A 12,822-nucleotide genomic window follows, 5' to 3' on the forward strand; every position below is an offset into this window, starting at 1 on the left:
TTTAAAAGGGTTCGACTCCAAAACACATTACCCTTTGTGGCTAGGTGTAAATTTTTTATTTAGTTAATTTTATTGTATTTCTGTTTCTGTAATTTCTATGCATTTTTCCTGTTGTGTGAAGCACTTTGAATTGCCTTGTGTAAGAAATGTGATCTACAAATAAACTGCCTTGCCTTGCCATTCATAAATACCCATGGATACGTACCATAGTTCACCAAAGACTCTGAGCAGCACATTATGAGTTCCGTTTCACCTTGAAGTTCGAGATGACACTTTTGACTTTAATTTGGGCAGTGTCCTAGTTTGAGACCAGAATTCCCCACTTTCCGGCTGAACTAGAACGCAGCATGACACGTGAATAAGTCTTGTTGAAGTAGCCCGTCTTTACAGTTGCAGTGATTTATGTTTGAAAGACTTTACCAGAGCTTGACATAAACACGGCCCAACACAAGCCAAACACTTTGTCTTTGTGACTTAGGCTACAATAGTCCAAGCTACATTTCTTCTGTTAGATGGAAACAAAATCAATTTTATCATGACTTTATAGCTTAAAGTTGTGGTATTAAACGTGACTATCTTGCATTTTTTTCAATCACAGATGTTTTTATGGTTCAAAAACAACTCAAAAGAAATAAATGCAGGACTAAAATGCTTTTTCTTCATAGTCATGCATCACGATTTTCGATTTGAGTCAATGTTATCGTTATTGGAAAGGAATAACACCGTTTTTTGAAGTTATTTTCTTGACCATGAATACCGTAATACAGACTTAATACGTGCCATGTCCCATTTCTTCCTCCAAAATGTGATTTCTGCTCCAAACCACGAGAACGACGAGACGAGATTTTCTCATGATTTATAACACACAAAATGCGCCGTTCAGTTCACAATTTTGTCACAATTTTGGATTTATTGCCTTTTTTTCCATCTTGCATCTTTATTTTCTTAATATTCTCACTCTGAACACGACACGCAGGGAAAGACAATTAAGTTACGACACATATCGTCCAGAGATATCGTCCAGAAATGCTCCACTTGATCCAACGTTAAGTTTCCGAATGTTCTTTTATAAATTTTTCTGTCATCAATTACTATGTCAGTCCAGACTTTGAGCGTTAGTTGAGTTTGTGCCGTGCATTTTGTTGTGATAACCTTCTTTCCCTCTACATATCGCGCATCTTCAAACCCAGAAGTGTATACCGTATTTTCTGGACTATAAGTCGCTCTGGAGTATAAGTCGCACCAGCCAAAAAATGTATAATAGAGAAGAAAACAACACATATAAGTCGCATTTTTGGGGGACGTTTATTTGATAAAATCCAAGACCTGAATTATTCTTCTCTGTGTCACTTCTAAACAACTCCACAAACTTCGGATAAAGAAGAAGTGCTGATTCTTCTTCTGCGTCGCTTAGAGCCTAGAGCGCCCTCTTGTGGTTGTCAGTGTGAAAATAATCAACACGTGAAATGCAGTTGCACAGTGTGAAAATAACTAAAACAAAATGATACAATAATGTGTTAATAATATCACATATAAGTCGCTCTGGAGTATAAGTCGCACCCCGGCCAAACTATGGAAAAAGGTGTTATTTATACTCTGGAAAATACGATATCTCTTTGACTCATTACAGCCAGTTAAAACCCTCGTTGGTAAAGCAAAGGTTTATGTCAAGCCCTGGCCTTCACCTGTGCACTCTTCTCTTCTCTTCTCTCTGCTGACTTCTCTTTCCCTCCTGGACGTCGCTCATCTTCACGTTTTCTGTGCGTTTTTTCTCTTGCGTTCCCTCTCTGCAGCTGAGCCGGTGGAGCAGCCGCAGCGGTAGGACGGGGACCCCTCCCCTGGCCTTGTCTGTGTCTGTTTGTGTTTGTGTTTGTGTGCGTGGCCCCCACACACTCGAAGCATCGTGTCGTAAAAGTGTCTGGACGAGTGTGAGGAGCTTGTCTTTGTAAATGTGGCGGGTTTTGTTTGTGTTTTCGCCTGCACGGCTGAGTTTCTGGGAACATCTTTCTGTCCCTCGCAAAGATACAGTCCTGATACTGAGTTTAAAGGGCTGTGCGGTTGTGTGGATATCGCAGTACTGGCAATATCGCAACTAAATACTGCATATATCAGAATCAGAATGTTTTTTTCATTGCCAATGAACAAAATTCACAAACATAGGAACTTGCTTTGTTGATTCGGTGCAACATAAAACAACATGAACAGTAATAAAACAACATATATTAAATCAAAAGGGAATTAAATAAAGAAAAATTATTTAAATTTACTATAAGATGAAAATAAAATGGGCTTACTTGTATATCGCAGTAACGCAGAGGTCCTCCATCTGACGGAAATTAAGCATATTTACTTCATGATTTCCCTTCACTCCTTGATATAACCTTCGTTTTTTAATCTCTGAACAGTGTTTGTTTGTCGTTTGACTTATACATTAAGGCGTAAATACATTTGTTTTAACATAACTGAAATAGCGTGTTAAAATGTTTAAATAATATAGATTATTACACATCGCGATCTTTTCCAACATTGTGCATCCTTATTCATTTACATTATTACATTATTACATGATTTCAAAATGATCTTTGTATGTTACGCTCGGGTATAGCACAGTTACTTTTTGAATTCAAACCCAGAAGCCAAAGTTTTATTATATTTGTGGCTGAGTCATTATAAGGCCCTATTATAACCTATAATATCGCCTACATTTGAATGAATCCCTGCATTTAACCTTGTTCTGATGTCGCTAAGCAGCAAGTCGCAGTCTGAAAATGTGATTTGATGTTCCCTGTAACCTCGGCAACGCAGGCGAATCAGGAAGTCCGTTTTGGTGGCGGTGTGACCCTCTCGGTGTCAGACGAGGTCCCGGTGCCGTACCGTGCGTCTGTCACTGAGAGACGCTCGGCTGGCGTCGAGGGGGCGTGTTTAGGGGCGTGTCGAGGGGGGCGTGTCTTTCTCGTTCCACAAACACTCACAGTAGGATCGACGCGGGGCTGTTTCTGATGGGCAGCCGCATGGTTTTCTTTGGGATTTAGTCACAAACGCCAAGTCTGACGACAAGCAGAACGGATTAGATGAGATGCAAAAGGTGCAAACATGTATTTATCTCTATTTAACTTCTAATTCATAAAGACTTTTTAGATGAATGAGCAAAAAGGAGCAGGAAGAAGACAAATCTTTTCAATAGCGACATCACAGCCCTAAACTATAAATAGCCCATCGAGAGACGGCAGCCAAACAGAAGCTCCACTGATTATGGAGCAATAACAGGAAGTGGTTTCTTTAATTAAAATGTCATGCATACAGATGACCTTTGAGGGGAATATTTCCTACAGCGACAGTTGTCATTCAGACACGACCCACCATAGTATATGAGACACTGACAAGGCCTAATACAAATATACTTTCCACTGCTTTTCCTTCAGTAAACACAGTCACAGTAGTGTCGGTGTTCAGTGGTTTCAGCTTCCTGTTCCTGTTCCTATGCGACATCTTTCTTATTCTTTCTTATTTCTTATTCGTTCTTTCTCTTTCTTATTCAAAAGCTGTGATATTTTCTTTTGAATTGAATTGTTAATCGCTATGGCAACGGACCCAATTTCTCATCATTCTGAAACCCACGGATTAGCAGAAGTTGGGTAAACAAAATAAAAAGTGAAATTAAAACGGCTTAACCCACGGATTAACCATTTCAAACTAAATATTGACTCTGAATGGGAAGAAGTCCTCAAGATGTGGCACAGAAGAGGAAGATGAAAGCCACGTTGTGTTTATTGTATGTTCAAGTGTCGGGTTGTGCCACGTCTCGTTTGTGAACTTTTTATATCCTGGCCTGTGTATTTTGTTGCTCTATTCGTTACAATGACATGATGTTTTGCACTTTAAAACTGCACAAAATAGTCTGGTCTTCAGTTTTAGACTATAACTATATTAAAATCTGTGTTTACAAATTTAAAAATGCTCAAAGTTGATGTTATTTAGTGTGAAACTGCTTCTGTGAATTCATCACGAGCCTCAAAACAAATCCCTGTCTCTGCTGTTTGTGCCAGTGGAACATTTGGACCTGAGATTTCACACTTATTAATCCCACTGGGCGGCAACGAGCAATTAATCAACTATCCCAACTATTATTCCTACTGTGCCTTGGAGAACATCAAATTGTACTATCAAAAGCTTCTGGCAAATATTTAGTCACATTTTGGGTCAATAACAGCAGAAAACCTGTTTTTTTTCCAGCAAATTATTATTACCGTATTTTATTATATGTCGCACCAGCCAAAAAAATGCACAGCAGAGAAGAAAAAACATATATAAGTCGCACTGGAGTATAAGGGAAACTTTAATTTATTAAATTTATTTGATAAAATCCAAGACCAAGAACCGACATTTCATCTTGAAATACAATTTAAAATAATAACAGATTAGAGAACATGGTGAATAGGTGTACGTATGTTAACGCTAACACCTTCAGCTACATGAGGCACAGACAGAACTGTGGTAAGTGTCTGGTATGTTAATGTAACATATTAACAGTTATTCAGATAACTATAGCATAAAGAACATGCTAACAAGTTTACCAAAGCATCAGTTTTACCCCAAATCACTAAATCCACTGAATTATTCTTCCTCTGTGTCACTTCTAAACAACTCCACAAACTCCAGAGGTAGAGGAAGTGCAGATTCTTCTTCTGCGTCGCTTAGAGCCTAGAGCGCCCTCTTGTGGTTGTCAGTGTGAAAATAATGAATAATATCACTCCAGAGTATAAGCCGCCCCCCCGGCCAAAACTATGTAAAAAGGTGCGACGAGTAGTGCGGAAAAATGATAATTAATTCACTGAAATGTCATCACTTCTTATTCCATCAAATCTGTTTGGTTTAGTTTAGTTCAGTTTAGTTTGTTCATCAGAAACAGCTTTTGGCACGTCTAAACTCTTCACTCCGTACAGACAGTTTAATGCAGCACGATGCATCACAAAGCTTTATTTTGCTCTGCACTGCGTTGATGTGTGTGTGTGTGTGTGTGTGTGTGTGTTTCTGTGTGTGTGTGTGTGTGTGTTTGTGTGTGTTTGTGTGTGTGTATGTGTGTGTGTGTGTGTGTGTTTCTGTGTGTGTGTGTGTGTGTGTGTGTGTGTGTGTGTGTGTGTATGTGTGTGTGTGTGTGTGTGTTTCTGTGTGTGTGTGTGTGTGTGTTTCTGTGTGTGTGTGTTTGTGTTTGTGTGTGTGTGTGTGTGTGTGTGTGTGTTTCTGTGTGTGTGTGTGTGTGTTTGTGTGTCTCTTTTCAAACACTTTCACAACTTCTTTTCCAAAACGTCTTCGTGTCTCCTGTCGTGCTTTCTCACTGATCTGTGTTGATATCAGTGTTTTTTGGTGATTTGTCGTGCTTTTCATAATACACAAACCCAAACCTTGACAGTTTTTTGGGGGGTTTTCATCACGTGGGGTCAGTCGTGGTCGAAGGACACAGAGAAACGCGGAATAACGCCGCCATTTTTAACGCAAAACGATGAATAGACACCAACGGAACGGCATTGCACTCGAGACGTGTTCCGTAAACCTCGATAAAATGCACAAATTGCTCGAAAAGTTGACATTGTGCGTGTGATTTTCTGCAGTAAATGGAGCTGTATTTGTCCTCCAAAAACTGATGAGCGAAGTCTATACCTCTGTGTCCTCTGCCACCACTGCCCCCTACAGGCCTGTCGCGTCCAATGTCTGCGAAACTCCTCTAACCTTTTTTTTTTTTACCTTTTCCCTTTAGACTCAACCAACAGTGACTCGGCAAAATCAAAGGTAAACACTCGCTCGCTGCTTTTGTCGCGCTGCGTAGATTGTTGTCCCCGTCCAAATTAAATATAGACAATTCCTAAAACGGTATTTGATCGTGCAGTTTAGGCTCCAAACTTTAGCACGTTGGGCCGCAGTTATTTTATTACTTGATTTACGGATTTTTAAATGAAATATATTGCACAGGCGGACGGAATATAAATATAAACATAATTTCAATTTCAAAAGATGTTTTCTTCCGGGTTTGCATAAAACGCACCACGGGAGGAGAGGGGGGGAGACTTTGAAACTAACATAAAGCTGTTTTAATCCTCTTTATTCTAAGTATTCAGAACACAGTGCTCTGATTGGACCATATCGGAATACGTGACAAAATACTTTTTAACCCAAGTGTTTAAAGTATTCTTTCCATCCATCTTATAAATTGTAAAAGGGGGAGAATGATTTGAGTTTTTCTCTGTTTCTAACTGACATACGAACAATTGCAGTTAGATTTGGCGTCTGTATTTATTCATTCATTAATTACACAAGCGGCTGCAGAAATCCATGAATCACTTGTGTTTGATTTACATTTGTAAGTCCCGGTTTGGACGGCTTCATACATGAGATTCCTTGGACACATTTTAGTTTGAGAATAATGAAGAGAACATTTCATAAAAAGACTGCAAAGCGACCATTTCCATTTGATTGCAGTTAACCTTTCAGACCTAATCTAGAGTGAATATGTAATGACTTGATGATAATGACTATAACACATTTATACCTTTCTCAGGCGCCTTTCTGGGCTCTCAAGTTTGATCACTTACAATAATAAAAAAACAGATGCACTTAAAAAGGAAATACATCAAAATGCAAAGTTAAAGACCGTTAAATCAGAGTGAGAAGTCCCGTCTGAGTTTGTCTTGACTCCTCCTGTTTTTCCTCCTTTCCAGGGGTCGTGGGGGTCAAAGAAGGACCTGACCACCAGCCTGACCCTGTCCATCATGTCCGCCGTCACGGGCCGCAAGCGTCGCAAGCGCCACAACGGCCGGCGCATGGGCAGCAGCACCGACGACGACTCCGAACACGAGCTGGGCCGAGCGGGCCGAGCGGGGACGGAGGAGGGCGAGGAGGAGACGGAGACGGAGCAGGACGGAGAGTCGCCGACCGCGGACGCAGCTCCTCGCGCCGAAGAAGAAGTCGACGAGGACGAGGATGACGCCGTCGAGGAGGCGGAGGAGACGGCGGAAGAGGAGGAGGAAGCGGTCGTTACATCCGAAGAAAAGGAGTCGGGGCTTGTTAAGGAGGAAGTGGAAGGAGGAGAAAGTCACGAGGAGGTAGAGACGCAAGTTAAGGAGACTCGCTGGAGGGCCGTGGACGACGCGCGCTCTATCGTGTCGGGCTACTCCACTCTGTCCACTCTGGGGCGGAGCTTAGGCTCGGAGGGGCGGGGCGAGGACGCGGACGACGAGCACAGCGAACTGGTCAGCGAGACGGACAACGAGAGCGGGTTCGCGTCGCGGTCGCTCACTCAGGAGCGGCCGGAGAAGGCGAAGCAAGGCGAGCGGGCCGGTCCGCAGACGCCCGAAGCGCCGCGCGGCAGCTCCCCGTACACGCAGTGCAAACAGCCCGCCGTGGCAACCGCCAATTTACCCGCCCCGGCCACGCCCGACCCGGGGGAGAGGAGCGACGGAGGGGCGCGGTCCACCACCCCGTCGTCCTCGTCGTTTTCCTCGTCGTCCACGGCGCACAGACTGCACTCGCGGCCGTCGTTCAACTCCCACAAACTCATACAATGTGACACTTTGGCTCGTAAGAAGTTGAAAGGGGAGAAAGTGAAGGCCAAGTCCATCGATCTGGTGGAGTTGGCGAGCGGCGCGTACAGTGACAGCTCGGAGGGAAGAGCGAGGCGAGACACGTCCCGGCACAACCCGTCTTCAGTGAGTAGCCAGGAAAGTTTACGACTAGCAAGACCAAAAGCAGCCGTTGCGCTCGCCGAAGCCACCTCCTTCACCCGGAAGGCGCCAAACGGGGGCCGCTCTTTGGCCGAACACGTGCGCGCTCGCCTGATGGGCTCCGCCGACGACCTGCGCAGCGTGGGGATGAGGAAGCCGCTGTCCCCCGAGACGCGCCGGAAGCGGAGGGCGTGGCGGAGGCACACGGTGGTGGCGTCGCCGACGGAAAACTTGGACAGAAGACCTCCGCTGACGGCGACCGACTGCGACGTGTCTCCGATCAGCGCCAACCAGGTCAAAGCGCAGCGGCTGACTCAGGACGCAGAGGGGGCGGGGCGAGGGCCGCGGCAAACGCCCCCCTCCAGGTTTCACCAGTATCTGTGAGAGTCGCTCCGGCCGCCTGTGGCTCAGTGCTGCTGCGGTTACGCCAACGTCTGCCCTCCTGACCAAACGTCTGAGAATGTACCACTGTTAATGACGAGTTACTATTCAAACATGTGGGACAATTATTATTATATATTTATTTAAAAAAAAAAAAAAATCTAAATTAGATGAATACATAAAAAAAAAACAGAACAAACAAAAACAGACCAGAAAAAAAGCCTAGGCCTCCAAAGTCCAAAATAAAAGTCTCATTTAGTCAGAAAAGTGTTATACAAGTATGACATCTATCAAGGCTGCAACGATTCATCTGAATAATTGTGACTAAATAATCCTTGACTATTTTAATGATCGTTATCTAGACTGTATAGACTTTAGAGCCTAAGCCAAAAGAGGATTTAACACAAAGACGGCAGAATTTTACCTCAAAATGGTGAAAGAAATCCTTCAAATCAACAATTTCAAAGTTTTATCAATCATACACTTTAAATATTCTTTATCTACGAGACTTAAGTGAGCATGTTTCAAACTAAATTTGGTTAAAAATCTCCATTCACAGAACTAGAAATGCGAGTTAACTACTGAAATAATGATCAGTTGCAGCCCTAATATCACTAAATCGTTGTTGAAAATGTTTAATTACCAATGAAAAGACCAAACCAGAGATGAACAAACATTTCAAATTAAAACATGGCAAACACAGCTTCACTTCCTTTCGCCAAAACCAGTTATTGAGTCTAACATGATCCAAACTTGCGTCGTACCAAATGGATGGACTATAATTTGTCCGACGCGCTTCATCTGGTGTCGTCTTTGTCTTGTCCGTTCCCATAAAGGCCAAACTAAACGCTTTCACCAGGGGGCGCAGAACTTGGCATAACACCAGCAGAGTCTTCCCGCGTCAGTCGCTCATTTTCGCGGCCGTTCTTTTGTTTCCCGCGGCCTCGTCCAGCGTGGCACGGGGCGCTTTAGTGTTGCCAAAGCTTTATTTCCCAATGTGTGCGCTTTTTTTTAATTTTTCCTTTTTTAATACAGACTTTGTAAAAAAAAATTGTAATCGCCAAGAATTCGTTTGTGAACTTGGCGGACCGGCGCGTGTTCTTTTTCACGGTTTATTCTTCCCGAGTGGCCAGACAAAGAGGCGAGCGCGAGCCTCTTTTGTGCGGCCGCTCGGGTCGACGGTGCTTCTCTACGATGCGGTTCAAAGACGGAAAGAGCCAAAAAAGAACGAGAGGAAAAAAAGACTACGACGAGCGAGGAAACTTTAAACGGCTTTAATGCATTTCAACTGGGCTTTTCCCGTTGGTCTTCCCGTAACTGTTACTCCGATACGACTGTCCCGATAACCATGTGTGTTTGTGTCTATATTATATGTGTGTCGCATTTTGTAACATTTGTACAAAGCCTTGTTAAGTTAACCGTGTAAATAGAAATGATATGTAATTTGTTTTTACTTCTACTTTTTTATTTTTTAAGTTTGTTTTTATGGTTTACAAGCGTGCGTACAGAGTCATTTCTTTCAAGCTGTTACTTGAAATGTTTCCTTTAATATATTATTATTATTTTTGATTTTATATTCAATCTATATAAATATTATATATTTTGTATTAAAGTAAACTATTGTGATGTCACCTCTCAGTGTAAACCTGATCAAGGAAACAAAACACAGCAAACCTTATTCCTCTAGATGGCCTTTGGTTTTTTAACTGTGCAACTGGTTTTGTGGCGCACGGTTTGGTGAGAAGTCTTCACGTGTAGCAGAGTCTAATTAGAGTCTAATTAGAGTCTAATCAGAGTCTAATTAGAGTCTAATCAGAGTCTAATTAGAGTCTAATCAGAGTCTAATCAGATTCTAATTAGAGTCTAATCAGAGTCTAATTAGAGTCTAATCAGAGTCTAATCAGAGTCTAATCAGATTCTAATCGGAGTCTAATCGGAGTCTAATCGGAGTCTAATCAGAGTCTAATCAGAGTCTAATCAGATTCTAATCAGATTCTAATCAGAGTCTAATCAGAGTCTAATCAGAGTCTAATTAGAGTCTAATCAGATTCTAATCAGAGTCTAATCAGAGTCTAATCAGAGTCTAATCAGATTCTAATCAGAGTCTACTCAGAGTCTAATCAGATTCTAATCAGAGTCTAATCAGAGTCTAATCAGAGTCTAATCAGAGTCTAATCAGATTCTAATCAGAGTCTAATCAGAGTCTAATCAGAGTCTAATCAGAGTCTAATCAGAGTCTACTCAGAGTCTAACAGGCAAACGGAGAGTCCACTAAGGCAGCTTAACCTCCTCGTTAACTTAACCTCCGCCGACGTTAACGATCGTTCAGTTAGAGGTGGGCGATATCCACAAAAATGAATATGTAAATGTGTCTTGAAACGTGTTATTTAACTCTCAGACCAATGGGAAGCGTCACTACCGTATTTGAACGTTTGAACAGAACTCTTTTTATATTATTTATACTTTGCATTTCTTCAAAAAGACATCCACGGCGTTCTCTGAATGCTGGATGTATCGCCCATCTCTACGCACCACGCTTTGGATAAATGTACAATACTGTTCAACACACGTGGAAGCGCTCGGTGAACTTCTGTGTCGCCGTGGTGACGATTTAAGTTAAAAAAAATGGCCTAACTCTTCCGTTTCCATCTGGCAACGAAACCATCGCGCAGTAAAATGGTAAATAAAGTCAAATACACCATGGTCAGTGTGAGTTTTAACGCTGACCTGAGCGTGTTGTAGTTCTGGCAACAGTTACTCACGTTCTGTATCGCTTTGCTGCAGACATCACCATAGCAACGGTTAAACAAATGAGCTGCTGTTAAGACATTAAGAAATGTCGAGGAGTCGTGCGTTACAGTTTTAACGCCGCGTCGGTGCGTTCAAACTGTGTAACGCACGACTCCTCGACATTTTTTAATCCTTACGTATACCGCATTTTACTGGACTATAAGTCGCACCTGAGTATAAGTCGCACCAGCCAAAAAATACATAATAGAGCAGAAAAAAACATATATTAGTTGCACTGGAGTATGAAATGTGGTTGCAAGTGTGAAAATAACAAATAATATCACATATAAGTCGCTCCAGAGTATAAGTATATAAGTATAAATATAATTATAAGTCGCACCCCGGCCCAAACTATGAAAAAAGGTGCGACTTATAGTCCGGAAAATGCGGTAATAAATTGTTCCTTCTTTGAATTAAAACGCCTTTAGTCCTTATTACAAAATTTCAAAGTTCAATTCCAAAGACAAATATCTAGAAAAATCATGTCTGTCGCCATCTTCCACAGATACTATCAATTCAAAACTAAGTCAGGATGGAGTCATATTTTGCTCATTTTAATATCGGCTTTTAAAAACATTGCCACACAAAGAGAAAACGTCACTCCACAGACACTTTTAGACCTGTTTTTTTGCAGACAAAAGCTCTCCCGAAGCATAACTTTGCACAGTATTGTACGTTCTGGGCCGAGATCTGGGCCGAGTTCTAGGCCGAGTTCTAGGCCACTCCCGCGCATACAGAGGTCTATTTCTGCTCCCGTCTGTCGCCAACAACATGTTTTCTGCTCCTCTTCCTCTGAGGACTCGTCGCCGTCGGCACATTCATCACCTGGAGGTTTCGCGATTAGAGGCTTTCCCGTGAGGGTCTCGATAAATCCCCGCCAACTTGGGAGTAGACGGTACGTTAGCTGCGAGGAATACAAAAACGGCGAAACGATACCACAGACTCTCTACGGTTTTATATCTGTCCGTCGCTTTGTTTGCCGAAACCAAACGATCGTCGCAAAAAACGCTCGATGAGTGAGAAAGTCGGGGAGGAGTAGATTCACTTTTTTCCTCGCGCGACTTCTCTTCGGTAATTCTGTCAAAGTTATGTCTTACCTCAAGGTTTTTCTCTAAGTGCCTGATTTCTGAATGTGTTTTGGTGCTGCAGTGCCATGGTCAGTTCTCACAGAGGCGCTTCTGTGTTTCCTAAACGGGGTGCGAGGATAAATAAACCAGATTTCAAAAGGTAGAATTGGGCGACGACATTGTAACCGGTATTTTCACGTCATCTTTTGACTCGTTTGTCGGTTCTCGGGGCTGTAACGCGAGATCTCGGTCTCTGATGTCCTCCCAAATGTGTTTATCCGGCGTTTGTTGACGGAAAAGACACATTCACTTCCAATAGAATGCGCGACTGGAGCGGCGCACGAGTGGAAATCATTGCGGAAATCCGTTACGTACCGCTATATCGACGTTATCGTGGTATTAGCACGTACTGTTGGACACTTTCTATGAAGGTTATTTTGTGTTTTTATTTTATTTTTTGACATTGAATTTTTTTGACATTGAATGAAATTTTTCTTGACATAATAAAAAAAAAATTAAATTGTATTTTTTTTTATTTAATTTTTTTTTTTTATTGGATTTATATACAATGAATATTTTTACTAGATACAATGTCAAAAATAAATAAAGTGAAATAAAAACTCAAAATAACCTTCATACTTTCAGTTTAACGCAACAAACACGCTCACGTCTTAATGAACCGCAAAGGCGAAACTGAGGCTAATTTACACGGAATGAGCAGAAAAACTATACAAATCTGCCTTTTTAACTACCGATTTTTTTCACGGTACATTTCTGTCAAAAGGAGGACATCGAAGTCGCGATACCGATACTTTCGCTGCGCAGCTCCGCCCACCGCCATTTTGTCACAGTAGTTTCCTATCGTCGAC

At 42.1% G+C, this 12,822-nt stretch overlaps 1 protein-coding gene across 11 annotated transcripts in view; it reads left to right on the forward strand.

The window, feature by feature from the left end:
- Positions 1-9,760, forward strand: part of arhgap23a (Rho GTPase activating protein 23a) — a 130,984-nt gene extending 121,224 nt beyond the window's left edge. For all 11 annotated transcript variants that reach the window (XM_072442924.1, XM_072442920.1, XM_072442916.1 and 8 more), the window contains 2 exons: positions 5,756-5,787; positions 6,714-9,760. In XM_072442924.1, the coding sequence (XP_072299025.1) occupies positions 5,756-5,787; positions 6,714-8,099 (1,418 nt within the window). In that variant the 3' untranslated portion in view covers positions 8,100-9,760. The remainder of the gene's footprint in view (positions 1-5,755; positions 5,788-6,713) is intronic.
- The last annotated feature ends 3,062 nt before the right edge of the window (positions 9,761-12,822 follow it).

The sequence above is a fragment of the Eucyclogobius newberryi genome, unplaced genomic scaffold, assembly GCF_026437365.1.
Source record: "Eucyclogobius newberryi isolate DKJ021-1_F unplaced genomic scaffold, fEucNew1.0.hap1 SCAF_13, whole genome shotgun sequence".
Lineage (NCBI taxonomy): Eukaryota > Metazoa > Chordata > Actinopteri > Gobiiformes > Gobiidae > Eucyclogobius > Eucyclogobius newberryi.